The following is a 27,968-nucleotide window of genomic DNA, read 5'->3' as shown; positions in this document are numbered from 1 at the left end:
AGTGTAACCAGGTGGATTACAGATGGCATGATACAGGAATGGCCAGTTGGTAGCCTAGATTGATGAAGGCAGCACACCTGTCAGATGAGAAGATGGTTTGTTCTTGCAAGCCCCAGCCAATGAGCTACTGAGAGCTACTGAGCTACTGAGCTAATGAGCTACTGAAATGGATAATGGGGCATCTACATTAGAAGCAATACACAAATCTCTCCAGTGCTCAAGGCCACTGGCCAAAAGCAGTGTGGAAGCGATCAACACACAGCTTCTGACTCTTATATTACTTCTGAGAAAGCAAAATGCAAGAGTGTCCCTATTGCCATTGCATAATCATCCCGTTATTTTCCACGGGACCTATTCCTACACCTATTCTGGTATGAAGGAGAGCATTCTCTGAAGATCACTCAGTCATTTTTTTGGGGTGCCATCCAGGTGAGAAGCAACATGCCTACGTGGCATGATTGCCTTAGGGATTTGTGCTACCACACCAAAATGGATGCAAGAGAATTGTGAACCACTTCAACCTGGGTTGCCTTTGGCCCTGCTCCCAACAGAGGCTACTGAGACAGCATTGTGCACTACTCTGTCATCATCACCTGTGTCATCACCCACCATGCCCCTCCCATCTAAACTGTGATCACTCTCAGTCAAATATCTCCCTCCTCCATCCTTGTCCTCAGAGTGCTTGCTTTAGCCTTTTCCACTTTGAGGTATCATCCGTTCCTCTCCCGTTCTCCAAACACCACTGGCATGTTGTTGACCTCGGCTCACCTTCCTAGTGACTGCTGTGGAGAACTTTTATTTTCATACTTGTTAAAAGATTATGTGAATTTGTGTGCATTGCATTAGGGTTTATTACGTGTTTGTTTGTTTTCTGGAATGCAGACCCCTTGCCACCTGCGAGATTTGAAATTAAAAAAGAAGGAATTACAACCACAACCTTGCAGGTGTGGTGGAGCCCATCCTTAGGAAAAGTAGACTGGTATGAGCTGCAGTTACTTGAGAGTAACACCAACAAAGTCCATGAGGTCCAAGTTCCTGGAGGCCTTTCAAGAAATGAACAGACATTTGCCAATCTCACCCCTGGAAGCAGATACACTATATCGATCAGTGCAGCTGCTGGAAGTAAAAAGAGCCCTTCAACTAACACCAGTGGTTCTACTGGTAAGATATCTTTCTTTGACTAATCCTACAATAATATTGGATGCGGGTGGCGCTGGGTGTTAAACCACAGAGCCTAGGACTTGCTGATCAGGAGGTTGGCGGTTTGAATCCCCGTGACGGGGTGAGCTCCCATTGCTCGGTCCCTGCTCCTGCCCACCTAGCAGTTCGAAAGCACGTCAAAGTGCAAGTAGATAAATAAGTACCACTCCTGCGGGGAGGTAAACGGCATTTCCGTGCGCTGCTCTGGTTCGCCAGAAGCGGCTTAGTCATGCTGGCCACATGACCTGGAAGCTGTACCCCGGCTCCCTCGGCCAATAAAGCGAGATGAGCACCGCAACCCCAGAGTCGGTCACGACTGGACCTAATGGTCAGGGGTCTCTTTACGTTTACCTTTACAATAATATTATTCCACTTGCATTTCTCATATCCCTTAAAAGGCTATGGGGAAAACATAGTATCAAACAAGAAATAAGCATTAAAAAGATGACAACGGGTTAGTTACTGAAAATCAGCCAAGTGATATCCATAATCCCATCTAGCCATTTAAACAGGTATTGCATCAGAGTAGCATTGGGATGGCTTTCTGTTTTAATTGCAGCCATTTTGATATCTCTTCTAAGCATAAACAAATATTTTGAGTGAAACATAACAGTCTTTGTTTTGTAAAATATGCAATATATTTTAAGGACATTTGTTTTGCAAATCCTAAATATTTTAACAGCCGTACAATTTTGTTTGTATATAAACCATTTTTCTCCCTCCCCACTCCTCTCTTAACAGCTCCTTCTCCAGTAGAAAATATCCAGGTCTTAGTCAAGGCTGAAACAATCCATGTTTCGTGGTTGCCAGGTGCTGGGAATGTGGATCAATACGGGCTGGTTTTGCTGGATAAAGATGGTCCAGTTCAACAAACGGATCTAGAGAAACACTATTTGGCATACAATTTTTCAGGACTAACACCAGGACGTCTGTATAATCTCACTGTCATTTCCAAAGCTGCAGGTCTGGAGAACTACAATTTTAGACTAATTAGGACTGGTAAGGTTTTACAGATCTTTCCTTGAATAAGAGAACAGAGTGTGAGGATAAAACTACCAATACATTTTTCAGTAGAAATCTAACAACTTGGCCTCCTGCGAGGATCGCAGTCGACATTTGAAAGATTTGTTCATATAAATGTCCCTATAGATTGACTTCAGAGCATGAAATTGTAAGGAGTGCCTGCAGATTTTTTTAGGAAATGTGAAGGCTGCAGTCTCAAGTTGCTTGAGATCTTTAGATTTGTGTAATTCAGAGTCTCGTGTGTAAATCTGAGTGCATATGAGTAACCAGCATATATGGGTTGTCCCTCTCGCATCAGTAATGGAAGTAGCTCCAAGCATTCCCCTTGGAGGAATCCAAGGAGCACACATCAGAGATCCCACCCACAGCAGCCAATTATAGATCAGAGCAACTGAATATAATAAAGTCAGCAGTTGGCACATTTTAGGTATTTCTGAACATTCGCTTTATTCATTTAGACTCTGAATTAAGGTAACTCTATTTATCATTTATATTTTAGACTTTCTGTGCATTGACCATTTCACTTGGATGTTTTGTGTAAGCACTGTTGCCTTAAAGAAAATATTAGATAGTAGTCAAAAAGCCAGCTTCAAAAGCAGTTAAATATGATTGCTCAAAATTCTGTGGCTTTCCCAATGGTGTTGGATTGCAGTTCCCATTAACCCTGAACCTTGGCCATGCTGGTTGAAGCTAATGGGAATTAGAGTCCCAAAACCACTGGAGTCCCCAAACCACATGTTGTCCATCGCTGCTGTAGACTCAGTGACACCATATTGAACCTGGGGCCATCTGTGTTCAAAGCAGATGCTCTAGCACTGTGGTAGGGCCATTTCGCAAAATGTCCTTTGTCAGAGCGACAAAGAATTCTAATTAAACTGTAAACCACCCTTTGATCCTCGGATGAAGGGAGGTATGTTAGCAATCTTATGCCATTATAAGCTGGATGGCTCAGTTGGTTAGAGTGTGGTGCTGATAATGCCAAGGTTGCAAGTTCGATCCTCATAAGGGACAACTACATATTCCTGTGTTGCAGGAGGCTGGACTAGATGATCCTTAGGACCCCTTCCAACTCTATGGATTCTCTGTAATTGGGGATTTTCTCTAAGACAGAATGTTGAAGTCAAATCACCTAATGTCTTATGTTGTGGGGTGGAGAAATTTGGGACCCAGCTCACTGGCTGAATCTGGTTCCCACCCCTGGTTACACAGAGAAGATAAACCCTGCCAAACCCATTTAATCGTGCAATTTCCAAGGCTGCTTGCAAGATGGCAGCCGCTATTTTTCCTCTTCATTGCTACTATTTTCCTCACTTCTGTCCTTCCACAAGTGTTCCTAGACAAATAGGGATTGTGTACTAGATGTGATGATGTTACAGTCTATTTGGCTGTCAGATTTGGCTATTTGCTGATTTCACTAAGGAGCAATTAAGCGCATTTAGTGAAGGCATTGCTGCCTCTAAAGGCCACCCAGGTCAACACCATTGCAGCCCTTTATGTGTGATTATTTGTGAATAATCACTTAAAAGGGTATCATTTCCCAAATTTTGAGAAACATTTTTGTACTCAGCCATAGTATCTATTACTGTTCTGTGCATTGGTATCCTAGTTTCCAGTATTACATACAGTTCTGAAGTCTACACAGCTGATAAATTTCTTACTCTTTTTTTTTAAAAAAAATAGTTCCAGCCAAAGTTTTAGATTTGGTGGTGACTAATGACGGCAGCTTGGATACCCTAAAAGTGACGTGGAAGGGGCCTCCAGGAAACCTTGATTTCTACAATGTCACCTTGTTTCATCTTGGATCTGTTAAAGAAAGGAAGTCTTTGGAGTCACATGTCACAGGGACGTACTTCAACAAACTAGTACCGGGGCGTCTTTATCAAGTTGATGTCAACACAGTCAGTGGTGAATTGTTCACTGAAGCGACAGCATATGGCAGGACAGGTACGTTTCTACAATTTTCTAATCAGAAACACTTTCACGTTTTCCACCTATTACCTTCCATGCAGGGGATATTATGGGGAAAGACAAGATTTTGGTTTCAGTAGAATACAAAAACATGGTACCAATTGCAGTTCTCTCTACTGACCGGTCTATCTGCAGCAGCCTTCTTTTTGCAAATCCGTGTTATATCCTCTGAAGGAAGATCAGGACAGATCTTGATATTATCTCAGAAAACACATGGTCCTGGCTTGCGTTTGATGAGGCTGTCTGGACTGTGGGGTTGGGTACCTGCAGGACAGAACTGCTGTCGAGATGAATGCTTAAGTGTGCCCCACACCCAACAGTTCACTGTTCAAATACCCTATCAGCCATTCTTCATCCCACTCTGGTCACTTCTAGTTTCAGAGTCTAGCTGGATTAAAAAAAGCATTCCCACCCATCTGCCATTTCTCCCTTACAAGCATCCTCCATTGCTGGCATGATACAGGAAACAGAACCATATACTGTTCTTTCATTGGGCACTGAAAAGTAATGTTAAATTCATGCTTCCAGTATTGCCTAGCCATTTTGAGAACAAATATGGGAAGCTATTGACTAGAAGGTTGTTAACTGAAGTACACTTGTGAACCAATGACCTCTTCCATGATACAACACAGTCTTCTGTTTCAAGTTGTTGAAATTATATGTTTCAGTTCCCCAGAAAGTTTCAGAGCTGAAAGCCGACAGCATGGGCTCGTTAAGAGCTCTGAAAGTGAACTGGTTGCCCCCTACTGGAGACTGGGAGAAGTACTGTATTGTGCTGTTTGACCATGCTACGGTGCTGCTGAATACTACAGTGGAGAAAGACCAAAGGGAATATATTATCACTGGTTTAAGGCTTATTCCAGGAAGACAGTATGAGGTGGAAGTTACTGTCGTAAGTGGAGGCTTGAAGAACACAGCACGCTGCAAAGGCAGAACAGGTAAGCAAACTTTTTTTTATCGTCGTCAGAAAGAAACTCTGAAAACTGACAGAGAGATTGCTTGCGGGTGATTAGATGTAGTCTATTATGGGATGCATTTGCCTTCGCAAAATGCTTATGTGTGGATTTATAATGCTATTCTAACGTTGGCTGTGTTTGCATGAGCAGATTCAATGAGCAATAAGTGTATCTATACATCACGAGAAGGTGGTTTAAACATTTTATTTTTATTTTCACTGTCCTTATTGTGATAGGTATAGTTTTTCACGTTTATAATAAGCAACCTATTGTTTACTCAGACTGAAATCTTTTGCATTAGCTGTTATGTGACGTCTTTTAAGTGGATGTCATGTAACTGCCATGGCTTCTCTCAAATAATTCTGGAAACTATGGTTTGTTAAGGGTGCTAAGAGCTCTTAAAGGTAAAGGTAAAGGGACCCCTGACCATTAGGTCCAGTCGTGGCTGACTCTGGGGTTGCGGCACAAATCTCGCTTTATTGGCCCAGGGAGCCGGCGTACAGCTTCCGGGTCATGTGGCCAGCATGACTAAGCTGCTTCTGGCGAACCAGAGCAACACACAGAAACGGCGTCTACCTTCCCGCGGGAGTGGTACCTATTTATCTACTTGCACTTTGACATGCTTTCGAACTGCTAGGTTGGCAGGAGCAGGGACCGTGCAACAGGAGCTCACCCCGTCGCAGGGATTTGAACCGCCGACTTTCTGATCAGCAAGTCCTAGGCTCCGTGGTTTAACCCACAGCGCCACCCGTGTCCCTAGAATGCCCTTATTCCCCTCACTGAGCTACAGTTCCCAAATTTTCCTGGGGAGATGCATTGATCGCTAAACCACACTGGGAATTATAACACTGCCAGGGGAATAGGGTGTCTCCTTACAACTCTCAGCAACTAAACAAGCTACAGTTCCCAGGATTCTTTGGGGGAAGCAATGACTGTTTAAAGAGGTATGGCACTGCTTAAAATGTATGGGATATACGGTATGTGGCCTGAATAAACAAAAGGCCATATTTCAAGTAATAATAATAATCTTTATTATGGTCCAACAACCCATAACATAGATACAGAATAAAATACAGACTCATATAGACAACCCCCCAGGGAAGGGAGACTGAAGCATTATTTGTTTAGTCATGGGTATGTTGATCTTTGATTCATATGACTACTGAAAGAAACTTTGCCAAGTTGGTTTTGGTTTCTTGCTCTTGGGCTTGCTGATTGGAAGGTTGGCGGTTCGAATCCGCGCAACGGGGTGAGCTCCCATTGCTCTGCCAACCTAGTACAGTGGACCAAATGCTTAATTCATTCCGGGGGTCCTTACGTACCCTGAAAAGTCTGCAACATGAGGTGCCACTTTTGTGCATGCGTGCAGCACGATAGAGTGCTTCTGTGCATGCACGTGGCGCACAGAGCGCTTCTGTGCATGCGCGCGGGGCGAAACCCGGAAGTATACACTTCTGGGTTTGCTGCGTTCGCAACCCGAAAGTTATGTTACCCAAGGGTCCACTGTAGTTCAAAAGCACACGAGTGCAAGTAGATAAATATGTATCACTGTGGCGGGAAAGTAAACGGCTTTTCCATGCGCTCTGGCTTCTGTCATGGTCCTCTGTGCACCAGTAGCGATTTAGTCATGCTGGCCACATGACCTGGAAAACTGTGGATAAATGCCGGCTCCCTTTGCCTGAAAAGCAAGTTGAGTGCCGCACCCCATAGTAGCCTTTGAGTGGACTTAACCATCCAGAGGTCCTTTACATTTTACATTTTACCTACCACTCACAGGCAACCTGTGTCTTTCCACCTCCCTAGATGCAGCGCCCCAAGTCTCACACAACTGCTGCTGCTGCTGGAAAGCACTGTTCTTGACAGAGGGGAAATGGCTAGTAGGTCCATGGTCTGTGGTTTGATTGCACAACTGCAGGAATGCCTACCTGCTGGATACTTTTCCAATGGCAGCAGTCTCTGGCAATGGCAGTGGTGGCAGGCGTGAGAGGCTTCAGTTATAAGAAAAAGCATTGTTATAAGGAAAAGTAGAATGGGCACAGCACAGGCAAGAACAGAGCAAGCTTTCTGTTTACTGGGAGGGACCAGATTATTTGGGTCACAATTGGAGGAAGGCGGGCAGGCTGGGCTGGGGTGTATGGCAAGCGGACCCTATGTGTCTACATCAGTTCCTGTGAATTGATTTGACAGAAACAGAGAGAACAAATAGGTGCTGAATGATGAGAACCTCCCCCAAACTGCCACATTGTTGGTATTGTATAAAAATCAAACAGAAGAAGTATTAATAGTATATACATTTATGCTTGCCTGTTGTGTGGTCATTAATCTAAAGGAGGGTGATTTTTGGAAAAGAATATCACATTGTGATGTCTCCCGTCACCTACTGATACTTATTTAAGCACAAGGTTTAGATATTATTATTATTATTATTATTATTATTATTACTATTATTATTGAACTGAAAACTGGTTTTCTTATCATTTTGACAAGAAACTGCACTGCATAAAAAGCCTTGGAGACTAACCATATCTGGCCCATTAAATGGAATTTGCCTCCTCCTGAAATAAGCTATTGCTGTGTGCAGCAAGCCAAGTATTCAAAATTTACAAAAAGGAAGGGAGTAGCCTGGAAAACAATAGATAGAAGGGTGTATAAGAAATCAGGGTGGGAAACTGTGCCTTATCTTACACCTCGTGTTGATTATTTTTCCTGCTACACCCTCCCTTTTGATTCTTTAGACGTTGCACGCTTTTTGACTCTTTGACACCATATTTTTTTCATAACCACAGAATGCCAGATTATTGTGGATTGTAGGAATGCGCTATTCATAGTCATTTTGTGATCTTGCAAAGTTCAACAAGCATCCTTTTGATGTCATTCTGAAGCAAATCCTTTTAACTTAGTGGAGGGAAACTGCTATTAGGTAACAATAACGTTCCCATTTAGAGACAATACTTATGGTGTCTCGTGTCTGTTTTAGTCATTCCACATAGGAGATGAATAAAATGGTGTTACTAAATAGAGCTATAAGGTTAGGCTCTTGAGTTCAAGTCTCAGTTGATAAAAAATGTTCTGTGCTGTTTTAAGAAACTGAAGCTAATTAGATTCAGATGCAGAATCTTGCATCTCACAGAAACTCCCAGACATTTCTGTAAATCACTGGATCACACCTTTTGATTTGTTCAGTTTAGTTTAGTTTAAAATCTGATTTCATACAGATTGTGAATTTTCATGAGTGAACACTCCATTTGTTGAATAGCTGAACAAATGTTCCTCCCACACACATTGTACTCTGTTTAAAGCCTTTCATAAATTAGGAGGTACGTTGTTAAATCCTAATAGCATAGCTAAATAGCAGATGGAGCTTAATTGTCATCTTTGATACTTAACACACGCGTTTTCATTTAATAGCAAGAGAATAAAGCCTATTCTAATAGTAACTTGCAGACAGAAAACCAAAAGAAACACAAAAAGTAAAAGTAACCACAATGGCCCATAAGAAAATTTCCAAAATCCGCATTAGGGCAGTAACTTTCATCAGTCCTGCCAAAAAGCCACAAAATAGCATGCAAGCTTTTGAGTTCTCTACAACTCCTCATGAAGCTAGATAATAAATGAAGCCAGGTTTTCTAACCTTCTGGAGAACTCAAGTGCTTGCACACAGTGATATTTGGGTTCACCTAATAAAGGTATTAAGAGACGCGGGTGGCGCTGTGGGTTAAACCACAGAGCTTAGGACTTGCCGATCAGAAGGTCGGCGGTTCGAATCCCCGCAATGGGGTGAGCTCCCGTTGCACGGTCCCAGCTCCTGCCAACCTAGCAGTTCGAAAGCACGTCAAAGTGCAAGTAGATAAATAGGTACGGCTCCAGCAGGAAGGTAAATGGCATTTCCGTGCGCTGCTCTGGTTTTGCCAGAAGCGGCTTAGTCATGTTGGCCACATGACCCGGAAGCTGTACGCCAGCTCCCTCGGCCAATAAAGTGAGATGAACGCCGCAACCCCAGAGTCAGTCACGGCTGGACCTAATGGTCAGGGGTCCCTTTACCTTTACTTTAATAAAGGTATTGTGCTTTAAAAGGAAAAGGAAAGCTCCTTGAAAAAGCAACTTGCTAATCTGCAAAAAGTAAACTACACAGGTTTTGAAAGCTGTGAGCTGAAGCACGGTTATGATGGGGTGTTTCTCACTGGGGAAGGGCCATAACTCTGTGGTAGATCATATCATAGAATTGGAAGGGATCCCAATGATCATCTAGTCCCACCCCGACAGTGCCAGAATGAGGAATTGCATGCAGAAGTCTCATCCCACTCCCAGCCTCAGTCTTTGGCATCCCCTGTTAAAAAGGATCAGGTTGCAAGTAATTTAAAAGACTTCTTTTTGAGAGCTGTTACCTGTCGGAATAGCTATTACTGGGCTTAATAAACATATGGCTGTTTCCTGTATTCATTTGGCTAGGATGTGGGGGTTGCTTGAAATTGCTTCTGCATGGCTGCTTTTTCTCTTCTGACTTATGGATGAGGCCCATCTGTGCAGCTTTCCTGAATGTTTTCGCTAGGCATGTCTGCTGGTGGTGTGGGGCAGCTACAACCCTACAGAAGCAGTGAGAATTGGTGCCCATCTCATGTTGATATTATGAGTCGCAAACCCTGTGCTTAAGATGTTATTTTATTCTCTGGTTAATTGTGCTGTTTTGAATGCGCATTTTATAACAGACTTCCTTTAGCAATGTTTTCTTTTGAAATGCTCAGTGCTTTTTGTTTGTGAACTTTGCTGCACTAAATGTAGTTGGCCTCCTTTGTAATGATTTGTTTCAGAATCTTTAAGATAATCTTTTAGTTTCCTGTTAATTATGTCGCTTCGAATGTACGCTTTATATTTGACTTTCTTCAGTAATGTTTTATTTTGGATTTTTTTTATTTATTTGATGTTTCCATGAGTTGTAAACTGCTTGGAGATTTATTTTTTTAAAAAAATAGAAAGCAGAATAGAAATGTAAATAATAATAATTAGGTGGCGCTGTAGGGACGCGGGTGGTGCTGTGGGTTAAACCACAGAGGTTGAGCGGTTCAGAAGGTTGGCGGTTCGAATCCCCGCGACGGGGTGAGCTCCCGTTGTTCGGTCCCTGCTCCTCCCCACCTAGCAGTTCGAAAGCACGTCAAAGTGCAAATAGATAAATAGGTACCACTCCGGCGGAAGGTAAACCGCGTTTCCGTGTGCTGCTCTGGTTCGCCAGAAGCAGCTTAGTCATGCTGGCCACATGACCCGGAAGCTGTACGCCGGCTCCCTCGGCCGATAAAGCGAGATGAGCGCCGCAACCCCAGAGTTCGTCACCACTGGACCGAATGGTCAGGGGTCCCTTTACCTTTACCTAACCTGTAGAGGAAACACAGCAAGCTGAGTAGAATACAGATAGTATCACAGCTGCTTTAATCAATGTCTGTTCACTAACTAATGTTGCCAACTGTCATCAGTTTGTTGGGACATATGTAACAATTATTCACATTTAATCCATTGTATCTATTTTCCTGTAACAGAAATCGTAACTACTACGGTTCAGCCCATTGTTTGCAGTCAAGTTCCGCAATGAGCATTAGCATGATGGCTGAAATGTGTAACGGTATTAATATTTTGTCGGGTTATGAAATCCCCTCTTGCTGTGGCTCATCTGGTGTTAAGTATTCCTCCCCCCCCACCCCCTGTTTCTCTTTCCCACAGCTCCACAGCCAGTTCTCCAGCTCCGTGTAAAGCACGCCAATGAATCCTCTCTCACCATCATGTGGGTGACGCCTCTGGCTGAGTGGGATGGTTATGTGGTTTCACTGGGAGACAGAAGCCTCACGGTCATAAACAAGGCTCTTGCGAAAGAAGCCAAAGAATTCACTTACACAGACCTGTTACCTGGACGGAAGTACACGGCTACAGTCACCAGCATAAGTGGGGATCTGAGCAATAGGACTTCTGTTGTGGGACGCACAGGTACCATACGGTTGGCATAATGTTTCTTCAAGCTTTCCTTAAGCAGCAAGCATCATGTATTGCTTTCCAGGAACTTGAGATCCCTGCATAGATGAGGAATGAGCCTTGGGGTCCCTTCCAACTCCACAGCTCTATGATTCTATGCCTTTTTAAACGTAGGGGATGTGCACACTCAAAACTATTGTGAATGCCATCGTGATGTTTTAATCAATATACATAACTGTATTGTTGCAGCTGTTGGGGTTGTTGGGTTTGTTTAGGATAAATAATCTTTTATCTGTTCACTGACCACGATGCTGGCCTTGAATTGCAGTTCCGGCACAAGTGACAAGTTTAAATGTGGCAAACCAAGGAACAAGCAACAGCCTATTCACCAGCTGGATAAGGGCCCACGGAGATGTGGATTCTTACCAAGTCTTACTCATTCATGAAAACGTTGTCATAAAAAACGAAAGTGTTCCTAGCGACACCAACAAATACCACTTCCAGTCTCTAAAACCTGGAGGGCTCTATTCAGTGGTTGTCACCACGGTTAGTGGAGGAGTATCTTCAAGACAAGCCATCGCAGAAGGGAGAACAGGTAAAGGAGAATAAATGAAAGCTTTGTTGAGGTAGAAAACTCTGAAAACCACAGGCAGTATTCTATTTTGCATCCCATGAAAATATAGCACTCAGTGCTTCAGCTTTCCTCCATGTGCAGCCGTGTTTCACTGTTGTTTCACAGTTCAATTCAGGAAAAGGTTCCGCGTGTTTTGTATATTGTGCTTTATCCATACTTGCACAGCATCATGGGTTCTCTAGTCTTGAGCTTCTCGGTTCCAGCCATTTATGCATTTTTGTGTGTGTGTGTGTGTGTGTGCGCCCGTGTGTGCGTGCGTAAATGACTATAGTTCAACGACCTTCTGTATCATCACTAAAATGCAGGTATCGCAAGAATGCATTGTGGCTGACCATTAATATGACGGTGGTTTTTAAAACATAGCTGATAAAAAACTGAATTTTTTAAAAATGACAGACACATATTTTTTTTTATCTAAAGGTTTGTCAGTAGCAGAACTGAAGCATTTAGGAGTGTAGTTTATTTGCTGAGTGTTTTGTATATGTTGGAAATATGTCCCATTGGGATATATGTGTGTGTGTGTGTGTGTGTGTGTGTGTATAACTTCTGGTAATTCTTGGGAGAACTAAACGCATCTAGCTTAGCTCTGCAGCCAAGGTGGGGCAAAATGCTGCTTCATGCCCTCCCAGATTTTTTATTTACTTTTTAATTATAACATGACAGTCTCCAATTAAAGAACGACAGAGAACAGGACAACAAAGCCTGGAAGGGCCTCCCCACCCCCTCCTGACTGAAGACTTTCCCTGATTGAGTGTGGATTTTTCATGATCACAGTCACCCTATAAGAAATGACCCTGAGAACAACAGCGTATATAGTAACATGAACATTGAAGTGTTAAATGTTAGGCCTTTGGAGTTGAACTCCACCCCTTGGACTTCCCTTTGTTCTGCTTTTCAGTTTCAGCTGTTTAAAGACAGCGATAAAGCACGTTTGTTTGCATGCTGTAAGAATTAAAGGGTTTCTTTCTTCTGCAGTTATTATGATGCGTAGAACAGCATTGGGTGTCAATAGATAAAGGGTGAAATAATGAGAGAGCTTAAAGTGACCTGGGGAAAAAATAATCCTAAATTATCCTTTTAAAGCACTCACTATACTCGCAATCAAAGAAGCTTTTTTCTTGAGGCTTAATGGGAAATAATGAAGAAGAGAAACTGTTCTGTGCCCAATACAGTTAGCTGGCTGGCCACCTAGGCTGTAACTCAGGCCTAATTTCCGATTTTTCCAATGTATGCAACTCAGCATGAGACCTTTTCAGAGTTTCTGGGCAAATAAGTCCACCCAGCAACCAGTTTTTTAAAAAATCCAAATACTTTCCACAATTAGTTACCAGTTGCTTAGTTTGTTCCTTTATATAGCACCTAGTTTATTTCATGTTTATCAAGCATTTTTATAAGTTTCTGAAAGGAAGTCTATTATGCAGCAAGTACTGCACAAAGTTTAGGACTCGGTCTCATTGACTTCAACAAGGGAAAGATATGCATATTATTTTCATCACTCTTTAAATATTTGCCTGTGGTGGCATTGTAACATACTCTGTTTCTAAAGTTGGTTTTTTTTAATTGCTGATGTGATACAAAATTAGAACTGAATTTTCAAGAAAACAAACGCCACACTAGTTTTTTTTAAAATTTCTTTGTTATAGCATAAACTATTTTGTTTGCTTTAACACGTTTTGGTATCTGCTTGTTGTCCTAACAAGAAAGGGTGGCTACAGGGCTGACCTGCATAAACTTTGTTTCACCTCTTACAAAATTATTCATAATTCTTTCCACTAGAGGGCGGGAAACTCTCAATATTTCTATGTAATTCTTAGAATTATCTGCTGTGATGCTTTTACCAGTTTTAATGTACAACAGCCTCTTGTGAAATTAGTAAGTTGTGTTACTCCAGGTGCTTGCTGTATTTCTTTGGTTGAGTTTGGCATTCTTCTGGGTCTTTTTCCCCCTCTTCAAAATTGTAACTAAAATTCCAGGGACTTTGATGTTTCGTTTATGTTCTGTGACTTAGCTGCATATTGCTCTTAAGAATTTGCTGACTCAGTGTACAGCACTTATACCATGTGTGCATGCAAACTGTTTATTTCTCACATATGAGAGGTGGTTTTAAAAGTTAAAAGAGTATTATATTAGCCTTTATCATAGCCACCTGCAGGAAATACGTACAGTGGTACCTCGGTTTACGAACTTAATCTGTTCCAGAAGTCCGTTCTTAAACTGAAACCATTCTTAAACCGAGGCACGCTTTCCCTAATGAGGCCTCCCACCGGCAGTGCCCTTCCACTGTTCGGCTTTCGTTCTTAGACCGAGGTAAAGTTCACAAACCAAGACACTGTTTCCGGTTTTGCGGAGTTCGTAAACCAAATAGTTAATAAACAGGGCTGCTCTTAAATCGAGGTACCACTGTATTAGGTTCTGTCTATAAGAAAAAAAAGTCCTATTATACAGCATGAGGCATTTCTCTAAATACATTGAAAACACATGTTTGTTTTAATGCTTTGTTGTACAGTTCCTTCCAGTGTAAGCGGAGTAACAGTGAACAATTCAGGGCGGAGCGATTACCTCAGTATTTCCTGGCTGCCAGCTGTTGGGGATGTAGACAGCTATTTGGTAACACTCTCTCATAAAGGGCAGACTGTTCATACTGTCACCATTGCAAAATCTGCCAATGAATGTTCCTTCAACACCCTCACTCCTGGGCGACTCTATGATGTGACAATAACTACAAAGAGCGGAAAATATGAAAAGCAATCCTTCAGTCAGGAAAGAACAGGTAAAAAGGTGAAGGAAAGAGGTATACAATATGCTCACAGTCACAGAGAAACCATGGCACTGTTCCTAGGCGTATATATTTTTATTTATACAACTGCAGGGAGCACGGGGTAAATTGGAAAAGAGGGAAATGATGATATGACAACGGAGGAACAATGTCGGCCTTAGATGTTGGTCCCCCTAATCTTAAAAGCAACATGTCAAATTATTTCAAACAACTTCTTCATAAGAATGTTTAATTATATTCTAGGGAAAGTTTACAAAAGGGGGGGGGATAGACATTCAAAGCTTAAAAATATTTGCATGCACATTTTCCAGTGAAATGCATTTTATACCTAGGACAAGGACATGAACAGTACAATCCTATGCATGTCTACTTGGAAGTAAGCCCCACTGAGTCGCACCTCAATTGCAGTCTCAGATGTCTATTTCTCTTGAAATCTACTTGCAAAAGATCTGTTGTTAAAGGTGATTTATATCTCAGGAAACCTGAGACTGAGAGAGAATCCGTGGCAGAGGTAGTTTGTCTCTTTGCTCAGATTTCACATGTCCGAATAAACAAGGGTGGGGAACCTTTTGTCCTTCAGATATTACTCAGCCACAGTTCCCATCAGCTGCAGCAAGCATGGCCCAGTGGTCAGGGATGATGAGCATTGTAGTTCAGTAACATGTGGAGGGCCAAAGTTTGCCACCCCTGAAATAAGACATGGCTACCTTGGTCCAGGTAACATGACCCGGGCATATATCACTTGCCAGATCGGGATTCAGGAATTGTAGGCAAAAATGTGAATGCTGTCTTACTTTCAGTTGAATCTGGATGGGGTCTGAACTTACATCTCCATCCACATTTTGGCCCATCTAGTCACATTAACTATGCATGACAACAGCTGGATCTGGCTGGGCTTCATTGTCTTCTCTCCACTCGCAACACACACACACACACACACACACACACACTCCAATTTCTTTCTCAAATTAGCCTCAGTCTGCAATGCACGTTTATTATTTCTGAAATCAGGACACGTTGGAGTGTGTTCTATCTTTTCAGTGCCTTCAAGCGTCCAGGGACTTACAGTGAGCAATTCTGCAAGAAGTGACTATTTAAAGGTGTCTTGGCAACACGCCACAGGAGACTATGATAATTATGAAGTGATCATCAAGCACAACAATGACTTCATCCAAACAAAAACCGTCCCCAAGGATAAAAACGAAAGTGTGTTCACTAACTTGGTTCCAGGAAGACTTTATAGTGTCACGGTCAGCACAAAGAGTGGAAAATATGAGACTAGTGAAAGGGCCAGTGGAAGGACAGGTAAATAAATGCTCCAGGTGGACAATAATAATATTTTCTCAATCTTGAAAATGTCCAATTTAATTGTTAAATATCCAGCGTTCTAGTTTTTGCAAATTTCTTCAGTGAGGGGTCTTCAAAATATGTTCTTCGGGGTGGGGAATTCAAATCTGCTATTATTTTTGTAATTGGACAACAGTCTATGTTGACTGAGAAACAAAGAAGCTGTTTTCAGAAAACTGAAGAATTTTTAATTTTACTTTCTGAAAATGTCAGGTAATGTAAAATATGTATAATATATTAATATAACTGCAAGTACTTGGCAATCATTTTTAATGATTTCTATGCAATTTTACACACACCTTATTTACCAAGCAAAACTAAATTATATTAATTTAAATGAAATATCTTTTGAATTCCCAAGTCATGTACACACTTTTTAGCAAATCCCCCTCATTTTTGGAATTTGAAAGTTAAAAAAAAATTCAACATGGCCTACAACATTGTAGTAGTTTATCCCAGGTTTCACCAATGTGTCTTCTTGAAATCAGTGTCATTAACCATTCTTTAACATTTGATGTGGTTTGCTTTCTCCACATTGTTATATCATATGTTTGTATTATTAATAAATTAATATATGTCACCATGCAGACATGTATTTACAAAAATTGTGAGAGCCTATGAGAAATTATACATATGCAAAAGATATATATATGTGCCTTTGTTTTTTGCAAACTAGAGTTTTATGCTCAACACATAATTGCTTTCAGCAATGTATTGACACCTTATATACCTTTGTTGTCAATTTATTTCTTTTTCAGTAATAGTCATTATTGCTGCCTGACAATGTCCTGTCATTCCTTTCCCAGTCCCAGAATCTGTAAAGAAATTGACTCTAAGTGGTAAAAGCACTGAAGAGCTGTATATTACTTGGTCCAAAGCGGATGGTGATGTTGATCAGTATGAGATACAGCTTCTGTTCAACGACATGAAGGTTTTCCCACCCAATCACCTGGAAAACACCTTTGAAGAATTCAGGTTCACATCTCTAACTCCAGGACGCCTTTACAAAATTGTTGTCATCACAATTAGTGGAAAAGCAGAACGAGCTACTTTTATACAAGGACTGACAGGTTAGGAAAAGTGTATATCAAACAGATTTTGAGCCTGTCTGTGCTGGTACGTTACAATGTGATTTTTTGCAGGTTTTCAGAAACTGGTAGGTCATACTGAGAAATACAGGTGCCATTTCTCACCACTCAAGACACAGGTAGACCTATGTCTTTAAACATTATTCTGCCTCAATCACATGTAAAACTGGGGATGGAGTGGTGATTTAAAGTGAAAAGGAGGCAAGCAAGTAAGGAGTACTGACTCACTCACTTTGTGCCATCTTGTTTTCCCATCACTGTATAACCCCTAAATGGGACACGGGTGGCGCTGTGGGTTAAACCACAGAGCCTAGGACTTGCTGATCAGAAGGTCAGCGGTTCTAATCCCCGCGATGGAGTGAGCACCCGTTCCTCAGTCCCTGCTCCTGCCAACCTAGCAGTTCGAAAGCACATCAAAGTACAAGTAAATAGGTACCACTCTGGTGGGAAGGTAAACGGCGTTTCCATGCGCTGCTCTGGTTCGCCAGAAGCGGCTTAGTCATGCTGGCCACATGACCCGGAAGCTGTACTCTGGCTCCCTTGGCCAATAAAGCAAGATGAGCACCGCAACCCCAGAGTCAGCCACAACTGGACCTAATGGTCAGGGGTCCCTTTACCTTTACCTTATAACCCCTAAATTCATTTTTCCTTCGGTCAAACTCTAGTGCTGGAAACAAACCTGCATGGGAGAAAGAAAGTTGGGTAGAAGAAAGTTGGGCAGATGGGAATTGTCAGGGGTCTGCCATCAGAACAGGAGAGGGAGGCAGAGGGGCCGTTGGGATACAGGGAGCCTCCGAAAATCCTGTGAAGTAGTTCCTCTTCCTGGGGTGGTGAAAGCCACACCTCCAGTGGAGAAGAGGGAAAGGGCCAGAGGATGCTGCTGAGAGCCCCAGCACCTCACCTTGCCAGGCTGGCCAGGAGAGAAACACGCCTCTTCCGTCGCCCACCTTGCACAGAGGGGTAAAACGCAAGGAAGGGAGGCAAAGGCTTGGGGTGCCGAAGTTCTTATGTTGGGGGAGAAGCCGGAAGGGGCCACTCCTGGATTTTGCAAGTGACTAAGACAGACATGAACTCTGTGGTTCTGCACTGTAAATAGTTTTGCACCAATAAAACCTGCAAAAGACAGGTCGGAGACCTGCCTGGTTACTCACGAGCAACCACCACCACCATCTGACAGGAATGGTCATCAACCTTCACCTGCCTGTCCCTTTTATCACTTCACATTCACCTGCTACCTCCTGCTATTAGGCCAGTCATGTTTTTTAAAGACTCAGGTCTCCCTTTGCCATGTATAATACAGCCCATTATATAACAAGTTCAAATTATTTATTTTCTCTTCCTCTGACACCTGCCTTTTTAGCTCGTCACTTCTTGACAGCCTCTTTGTATCTTTCTCTCTGTGTTTCTGTCTCTCTCTTTCTCGTTCTCTGTATTGTAACTATATAATATTGAGTGAACTTTTGCTGAATGGTCCCATAGTGAGTGCCGCAATGAAAACAAGTAGCATTTACATTGAAATTGTAAAATAAAACCACCCGTGACAAAGTAACAAAGCAGCAGCACAGAACAGAACAGCAGTGCGCAGCAGCACCCAAAATGTTAATTGCCATCTCAGCACAGGACTCTGGCTACATGTGCAGTCAAGTGCAGGATTTTGGAAACTTCCCTCATCCTGTTACCACCACATCCTGAAATGCCACTTGTCATGACCATGTGCTTTCCGTGGGTTCATGGACAGAGATCTGTCATTCCTCTCCAACTTGACTGTGCCATTCCTGCATCCTGCTTTAATGCCAACCTTTTAATACTCTGTTACAAAAATAACAAGGTAAAAGCCTTACGTGCCTTGTGGTCTGGTCATTCTATAGCTTTCACAATTTTGTTAACCACAACTTTTAACAAAATAACTGGCATGGTAAGAAAATATTTATTGACTTATTTGGCCGTTCTTGTTGGTATTTCCCCCTCTTTTAGTTCCAAGCGCTGTCAAAAACATTCATATTTCACCCAACGGAATGACAGACAGCTTGAAAGTGGTTTGGACCCATGCAGGAGGAGATGTTGATTCCTACACGGTCACAATATTCCATCAGAACCACCCCCTTGATACCCAGACCGTTTCCAAAAATGTGAACGATCACACATTTAACAAACTGGAAGCAGGGGAGCTGTACAAGGTCGTTGTACAGACAAGGAGCGGAACCTTGCACAACAACTCAACAGCCTTCGGGCGAACAAGTAAGTTTCTCCCTGAATCAAAGAAGGGCAAAATAATTAAGAAGACCGTTCAGTTTCCTGTTGAACAGCACAAAGGAATGGGGAAGGGGAAAGAGAGCAACTCAGTCGCAATTTTAGGTTCACAGGCTAAAATTCATTGAATGGAATTCAACGGTGCACAATTACAAATATTCTATCTGCACAAGCATATCAGATTGCCAGGTAGAACGATCCCCTCCCCCAGTGTGCTCTCTGGGGGTTTTCTAGATTCTCCAGAGCCTGTTTCTTGAGGTGTGGGAAACCCCTATTGCATAAGTGGACACCCCTGTGCAGGGCTTCCACTGACACAGTTCATTAGGTGAATCTCATCCATTATTTTCGCAAGTTCATGATCTCAGAACAGTGATGGGTAAATTCTCATCAATTTTTTTAAAATCGTAGTTACCTGCTCCAGCACAAGTCAGAATATTAAAACCAAAGTCAAACTGTGGGTTAATATACTGATCTGTTTCAAAGCTGGTAACCTCCGGTTCCCAGTTTGAATAGAAAAGGAAATGATAGTTATAAATGCTGTGAAAAGGCTTGTTCATAGCTTGGCTCATTACACCTTGATATGATTGTCTGAATACGGCCAGTGAATGCTAAACATTATTTACAGAATCTCAAAGAGAAAAGATTTCACTTCTTCATGATCTTCAAAAAGGCACCCTCCCCCATTGAGGTGTGTTTTTTTATAAAATGTAAATACATTTATACTGAATTTCTCAATCATTATATCAGTAAAAACTTTACTAGATTATTAGGCCTGACATTTATAATATACAGTACATCAGTTTTTGAGCACTATTTGCATCTAGCTAAACTCAGGTCTGAATAAATATGAATGACCCAGAATGGGTATGTATGTCACCCCCCACTCTGCTCTGTCTTGCAAAATATAATTTTAATGAGGATGGATACAAAAGACAACAAAATATTCTGTGTGCTAAGGAAATGGGAAGATGACACAGATTGGCCTGAACAAGAGATCTGGTTGACTGAATTTGATAACAATTTTGTGTGTGTGTGTGTGTAGTGTATGTGTGCATTCACAACTAATTAGCTAATAATTTTCAAGACGCATGAATGAGCCTCACCTTTTAAACCATTGTTCCCAGTCCCTGCTCCTGTTCAGAAATTACATGCAGACAATGCATACAGCAGTTACTCGTTGGTTGTAACCTGGCAAAGCGCTGCTGGTGTGGCTGAACGTTACGACATCCTGCTTCTGACTGAGCACGGCATCCCTCTGAGCAACAAATCAGAGCCAGCTACTGCTAAGCAACACAAATTTGAAGATTTAACACCAGGGAAGAAGTATAAAGTACAAATATTGACAGTCAGCGGTGGCCTCTTCAGCCGTCGGGCAGAAACTGAAGGCCGGACAGGTAATTCCAGCATTTTTATTAGGGGACAGCAAAATAACTGAGGCTATAAACGTAGAATATTCCAAAAGACCTGCTCCGTTTTTAATAACTTGGAAAGTGTATTGTGAATATTTGTACCTTTATGAATGAATATTGTTATTTTTAATTACTTTCTTTTTAGCTGAGTCACCAAAATAGGTTTTAAATATGTCAGCACATATACAAATAATATAACTCCTTAAATCATCCCTCCCTTAAGCTTTTGGAGATGGGCTTGCAGTACCGCAGCTACCTGTAAAATGGATTGTCCCCGTTCAGTCAGAAGGTTCAGCTGAAATTAATGAGAACTTTGCTTGAGCAGGAGATGGAGGCAACTGATAGTGAGGATACTAAATATAAATCTAGCAAAACAGATTTGGGCCACGTGATGCTTAAATCAGCATTTACTTTCCCAGAATATGCAACTTAAAAATATATAAAAGCAACATTGGCTAGAATGTATATTCAGCCTGAAAATGATTTTCTTCTGGTTGCTATTTTACTTACTTTGTCCCAGATAAAAGGGCAATCTTAGTACCGTATGAAAATTCTTTGGCACTAATTTTGGCTTGAGCAAATATTTTTGCACAAACACAAAAATTATTAAATAAGTTACTGCATTAACTACACATTCTTTGGCGTTTGTTAACTACTTTGATTTTGATTCAAATAAAGGCAGGATGATAAATAAATTAATAAATGCAAAACAATCTACTCCTGATTCTGAGAATGTCCCTTAAACTACGTGTCGTGTTTAATGATAGCAAAGGGTTAATCTACATAGAAGGAAAATATTGGCATGAAACATGTATAAACATAGTTTCTGAGGTTCAAAGGACATTTCTGCTGCCCATTTCTTACTGCTTGCCAAAAGCTACAACACTGGATGCAATATCTTCTCTTATTTCAGCTCCAGCAGCTGCCACAAATCTGAAGGTCACAAATACCACCACTGGGCGCCTGTCGTTTAGCTGGACAACTTCTCAGGGGGAGCTGGACAAATATGAAATCTTTCTATATAATCCAGACCAATCTCTCCAGGACAGAACTTCAGGAGACCAGAATCTCAAGCAGTATTCTTTCCAGAACTTAGTACAAGGAAGGTTGTACAAAATGGTGATTGTTACTCACAGTGGCAAGCTTACTAATGAATCATCCATCTTTGGGAGAACAGGTAAAAGTATCTAATGAGCTGATCCATCAGCAACGAGATACACTTTTAAAAACTCAATGGGCTACTTTAATTGTAAGAAGGGATTGCTAGAGGAGTTGCTGATAAATAAAACCCAGACTGCTTTCCTATGAAGTTGATAGAAGGGTTTTCAGAAGCATCCTAAAACAAATACAGTGGTGCCTCGCAAGACGAAAAGAATCCGTTCTGCGAGTCTTTTCGTCTTGCGAAGCAACCCTATTAGCGGTTTAGCGGCTATTAAAGGCTTAAGGGATTAGCGGATTAGCTGCTAAAAGGCTATTAGCAGCTTAGTGCCTTAGAAAAAGGGGGTGGGCAGCGGAAAAAAATCGCAAGAATCGCAAGACATTTTCGTCTTGCGAAGCAAGCCCATAGAGAAATTTGTCCTGCGAAGCGCATTGAAAAACGGAAAACCCTTTCGTCTAGTGGGTTTTCCGTCTTGCGAGGCATTCGTCTTGCGGGGCACCACTGTAACAAATTTCTTCAAGGGAACAGATCAAAGATGCAAATTCGTATTGGCAAACCCCAATTTGTCTAAAGCTTAACTGGGCATGTGTTTGATGTACACAAACTGAGCAACCAGTTCAGTTGTTGTCAGCAATATGCTGATGACACACAGCTCTACTTCTCCTTTACATCTGCTGGTGTGACAGTGGAAGTGCTAGACTGATGTCTGGCCTTGAGAGTAGATGAGACTAGATGAGAGCCAGTAAAATGAAGCTCAATCCAGACAAGACTAAGGCATTATTGGTGGGTGGCTCCCTAGACCAGATGGAAGGGATGAGGCCTGCTCTGGGTGAGTCACACTCCCTCTGAAAGAGCAGGTACATAGCTTGGAGGGTACTCCTGGATCCAAGACTGTTGTTTGAGGCTCTAGTGAGCTCAGTGGCACAGAGTGCCTTCCATCAGCTTCAGCTGGTGGCCCAGCTGCACCCCTTTCTGGACTAGGATAGCCTCTGTTGTCTATGTTCTGGTAACCTTCAGGAAGTACATGGAGGGGCTGCCTTTGAAGATGGTTTAGAAACTACAGCTGGGACAGAATTCAGCAGCCAGAGTGCTGATCAAGGCAAGATAACCTGAGCATATAAAACCAATTTGGGCATAACTCCACTTGCTACTGATTAGTTTCAATTAAAAGTGCTTGTTTTGACCTGTAAAGCCTTCTGCAGCTCAAGACCCTAGTACCTCAAAGGCTGCCTCTCCCCACATTAATCAATCTGGAACCTGCATTCAGTATTCATGGCCGTTTTCTGTGTATTTTCTGGAAGGGGGGGGGACAGAGGGTGACAACACAGGGACAGTCGTTTTTCAGTGGTAGCTCCTTGTTTACAGAATGCTTTCCCCATGGAGGTATACCTGGTGCCATCACTATCTATTTTTAGCACCAGGCAAAAAAATTCTTTTTACCCAGACCTTTGGGAGAGTTTCAGAGATTTGTGGCCTTGTTTAGTGGGTGGGATGTGTTAGACCTGCCTTTTCTATGTATGAACATGTTTTTATTCTGTTTTGGCTATTATGCTAGTTTTAATCTTTCACCTTGGATTACCTTTTGTAAAGAAAAGCAGCTAAAAAGCGAAAAGAATAATATGAATGCAAAGTATAAAATACCAAAAGGAACTTAATAGTTTTCAGTGCCAGGGTTGTTTTTAATTAAAACGTTTAATAATTAGAGACATTAGGATTATTATTATTTAACCTATTTTTATTATGTCCTTGTATAGATGCCATAACTAATTGTCATGCAGAGTGACTCTCCACTGTTTCCTTCCCCCCCCCCATAGTTCCAGCCTCAGTTACCAATCTCAAAGGGTTCAATAAAAACATGACAGAGAGTCTGTGGTTTACCTGGGACCCAGCAGCAGGAGACGTTGACTCCTATGAACTGAATCTCTATAACCCAAATGGCACACAGAAAGAAGCACAGTATGGAAAAGACTTGACAGAATGGCACTTCCAGGGCTTAGTCCCTGGCGGAATATACACCCTTGTTGTAGTTACCTATAGTGGTGACCTGACCAATACAGCAGATACTAAAGGCAGAACAGGTAAAGAACAGCAGTTCCTTGTCTTGTTTATACTGTTGCTGCCATCATTGATTGCTTCAATGCTCTAATCAGCAGGTGTAGCAAAATAAAGACACTGGGAAATCCAATCATTGATCTGCTTTGGCCTTAAGTCCAACTATTTCACCTGGGCACCTTGGATTTGACTTTTGCATTCCCTGCCCCCCAGGCTTTAGCACTCTCAATATTTCATGTTCCGCTAGTTGAAAACTTTGGGACGTTCTCCAGTGAACCTGCTGTCTGATGTGAAGGAGACGAGACAGGATTTGATGATGCAGGTGAGCTGTGCATAAGCAAGCTGCTGGCTAGCTTTGCAGAGGCTCTTTTTATTAGCACAATATGCAAAACCAGTCAGATACATTTTTGACTGTGCCCTTTACACATCTTCCAATCGCGAGATCGTGGGGTAGTAAAAAGTTATTTTGGCACCTGTTTCCACCGCGTCACTTTCCCCTTGAACAATGTTTAAACGAAGGAGACAAAGGTCACAGACAGGGCACGGCAGACTACTGAGAAAGCAAAAGGTTAGATAGAGGACATGGCGTTCAGACAGCTGTGGCTTGTCTGTGGGCGGAAGTGTGCTTCACACCCAGCAGGCATTCCTACAGCTGTCAGTAGATGATTTTGGAAATATGAAAGGCGTCTCCAGTCAAGGTGGAGTAAACAAAGGGCTTGTCCACGCCTGACTTTAATGTGTATTTCAAGTCCCATTTAAATAGCATTGTCCACATGATGTCCCCCTCAAACATCTCCTGTCCTGTTGGTTTCCTCATGCAAATTTGAATTTCCCCAGCCCATTGACAATTTGATAAATTTGAAAATGCAGCTCCACTTGAGACTCTCTCTTTTTTGCTGGGGCTCAAGAATCCATTTTGCAACTCGCCTTCCACACACCTTACACTTCCCTAACATCAGCTCTGTTCTGACAGTGGTAGTACCTATTTCTTGCAAACTCCTTAGGCAGCTTAAAAAGAAAAAGAAAACATATTTGTGCAATACTGGAAAACAAAAAACCCATGGTTTCTCCAGATCTCCCTGCTTCACCCCCCCCCCCATTGATTTCACCATATATTGCTCTATCACACAACCATATTCCTATTTTGGAATGGGAAATGCATGCCATTTTAGGATTGAACATAAAATGTGTACATGCAAACATATACAGAATTGGGAATTCCCTGGTGTGTGTTACTGACAATTCCTGGGTGGATACCTTTTTTAAAAAAGGGGTGTACACACTGCTCAGCAGATTCCTGCATGCTTGCCCTGTTTGCACAAAATTAATACATTTGAATCAGCAAATTTGAATGCAGGGAGAAAGACAAAAGGGAATGTCTACAGGTATGGATGGAAACAAGTGGATTTGATCTTCAGTTGCAAATGAACATAGTTATGGACTAATAAGGTCAAATCTGAATGGAAGAAACATGGATGCGAGTCAACCCAAATGTGAACAAGGCCAAATACATAACTCCTGAACAAAACAGAAATCTATTTGTTGGTTTCCTTCTTTAAAAAAAATTGGAATTATTATGTATTACGTATTCAAGAGTAATGTACCGGGTAATTATTTATTTTCCCATTTTACGCTTTCTCTCTCTTAGTGCCAATCCCTCCGAACACAGTGTCATTTGCTGATGTCACCAACACTTCCTTGTCTATCATGTGGTTGGGCCCTCCTGACTGGACGGATTATGATGACTTCGAACTTCAATGGACCCCAAGGGAGACCCTCACAGTTTCCAATCCTTACAGTAGTAGCAAATCAAAAGGACGCAAAATAAATGGACTCCACCCAGGGAGACTGTATCACTTCAGTGTTAGGAGTGTTAGTGGAATTATTCATAAAACGTACAGTAAATCACTTTCTGGAACCGTGAGAACAAGTAAGACACCATATTGGGACATTGATGAAAAGTTTGGTATTAACCTCCAGTGCTTTAGTTAATGCTCATTTATATTATATTAATTTATATTAGCACAGTAGTCAACAACATCCATAGCCCCAACATCCATTTGGGGACCTGCTTCTTACTATGTTACCATATATTTGTATAGTTGCGGTACTGCTGTTGCAATCCACCTTAATGTTAGTCTTGACCCAGTACTCCACCCCAACCGCCAGCTGATTCATGAGTGCTTGTGCAGGGATTGATGTCTTTACCTGTTTCACATTTCTGTTGTATCCTCATCTGGTGAAGAGCTCAGAGCTCTCACTGATCAAATGCATGCACCAGGTTGTCCTAATAGGACAAGGGGGGGTCACAGGAAGGAAACTAGGTCGGGAAAAGGTTGAGAAACACTATGGTAAAGAACTCTGTCCCATTGCCAGAACTGAAATAAGGTCTAATGGCCAGTCTAGTTGGCTCCATTGTACATGGAATGATGGGGATGCCATTCTGCAAAATGTCTTAGGACAACCCTGTTGGTTTCCTATGCTGTCCCCATCCAGATATTGAGAAGACCCTGAGCTGCTTAGCTTCAGCAAGTTTGCTGTATCCATATGTCTTCAGACATTGCCTTTGGACTTAGCTCACGTGACTGTTCTGAGACTGTAATGGGATAGGCATATCTATGACCCCCCTGGGTTCTTATAGGGAGGGTGTGGTATAAATATTGCACACACACAAATAGCAGTGAAACTCCTATCTCTCATCTCAGTCAGCAATAAAACAGTGACCTAATTTTATTACAGGATTATTTTGAGGGTGAATAAGACAAACACTGTAAAGACATAGCAATTTTTAAAAGTGCTGTATAAATGATTCATAACAACAGATATAAGACATAAATATGATTTTGCAAAGTAATAGGTTGAGTTCAAAGGAACTTAAATAATGTGACTGCCATCTAATTAACTGTAGCATTAACATTAGCATTAGTACATTACCATGCTGTTCCCTAATTTAATTTTAGCTTTCGTATGATGAGATACATCTTTGTGCTATAAAGTAAGCTCAAAATATACAATGTACATTATTGATTCTGCTCTTGCTTTGCTTCAAAGGGCCAGACAAGATACAAAGTTTGCATTGCCGACCGCAGAACTCGACTGCCATTGCTTGCTCCTGGATCCCTCCTGACTCTGATTTTGATGGATATAGTATTGAGTGCAAAAAAATGGACACTGCGGAGATTGAGTTCTCCAGAAGAATAGAGAGGGAGAGATCTGTATACAACATCATGACCCTCGTTCCCCATACAAGATACTTGGTTTCCATCAAAGTGCAGTCAGCCGACATGACCAGTGAGGTGGTAGAAGACAATACCATCACTATGATAGACCGTAAGCCTTTTATTGTATGGATGGCTACATTGCATTGCAATGGAAAGCAAAAAGGGGGGAGATGGCTTCCAATGCATGATGCAATACTTTGAAATGAATGACATGTGGCCATAATGTGGAACATCTGTTCCGCTGCATTCAGTGCATGTTGTAAGAGCTGACATAAGTTCTCAAAGTGCTGAATGTTATTTTTAATTGCTAAACTTGCTTGCTTGACTCATACTTTTAAGAGTCATAGGCAGTTTATATATTCTAACATGCCAGCAAAACTCAGTTATTGGTTTACCTTCCATTTGCAAAATGTTTCTTTCACCTTTCCCCCCCTTTTGCATCCTTCAAACAAAACAGCTAGGTGTGTCTTCCTTCCTACAGTTATGAATCAGGAAATCTAGATTCTCACAAGCCTTTCTCCCTTCTCTTGACGTTTGCTTATTGTACCAGATGTTAAGGGAAGAAAGCATAGCTTCTGTGAATCCTCAACAGTTCAATCATTTCCCCTTCAGAAAAAATGGGGGGAAATTCCATAATGGTGGGTGACTACCATTGGTTTCTGGGCATGTACACACACAGTCTGATGATGTGCATTCAGTGCTGGATGCAGTTGTATTTAGGGTTGCTGTACACATATTGCCGCTGTGTCAGTGCTGTCCCACATTGTTGATCTAAAGTACATTCTGGTTTTAATCCAATTCATGCTGAGAATGCATTTCTCAAACACTTGCTGCCACCATCAGTATACAGAGAGTGTTTTCTTAAGTCGCTTCCTATTGGGGTAGACCTAGTGATGTTTCAGGGTTGTACCACTCCTCCTATCCCACCAG

The 27,968-nt window shown here is 41.9% G+C and overlaps 1 protein-coding gene across 5 annotated transcripts in view; it reads left to right on the top strand.

The window, feature by feature from the left end:
• PTPRB (protein tyrosine phosphatase receptor type B) overlaps positions 1–27,968 on the top strand; it is a 74,139-nt gene that overhangs the window by 21,007 nt on the left and 25,164 nt on the right. For all 5 annotated transcript variants that reach the window (XR_014502029.1, XR_014502030.1, XR_014502031.1 and 2 more), the window contains 15 exons: positions 883–1,161; positions 1,942–2,199; positions 3,904–4,167; positions 4,860–5,129; positions 10,857–11,117; positions 11,431–11,697; positions 14,243–14,506; positions 15,554–15,817; positions 16,666–16,929; positions 18,922–19,185; positions 20,322–20,591; positions 21,520–21,783; positions 23,580–23,843; positions 25,466–25,747; positions 26,869–27,147. Coding sequence is in view for 1 of the 5 variants with exons in the window: in XM_083399222.1 (XP_083255348.1) it covers positions 883–1,161; positions 1,942–2,199; positions 3,904–4,167; positions 4,860–5,129; positions 10,857–11,117; positions 11,431–11,697; positions 14,243–14,506; positions 15,554–15,817; positions 16,666–16,929; positions 18,922–19,185; positions 20,322–20,591; positions 21,520–21,783; positions 23,580–23,843; positions 25,466–25,747; positions 26,869–27,147 (4,014 nt within the window). In the remaining 4 variants the exon portion in view is untranslated. The remainder of the gene's footprint in view (positions 1–882; positions 1,162–1,941; positions 2,200–3,903; positions 4,168–4,859; positions 5,130–10,856; positions 11,118–11,430; positions 11,698–14,242; positions 14,507–15,553; positions 15,818–16,665; positions 16,930–18,921; positions 19,186–20,321; positions 20,592–21,519; positions 21,784–23,579; positions 23,844–25,465; positions 25,748–26,868; positions 27,148–27,968) is intronic.

Source organism: Podarcis tiliguerta (assembly GCF_965153285.1).
Source record: "Podarcis tiliguerta genome assembly, chromosome: 10".
Lineage (NCBI taxonomy): Eukaryota > Metazoa > Chordata > Lepidosauria > Squamata > Lacertidae > Podarcis > Podarcis tiliguerta.
The sequence above is the reverse complement of the archived record's forward strand: the minus strand, read 5'-3'. Positions and strand labels throughout refer to the sequence as shown.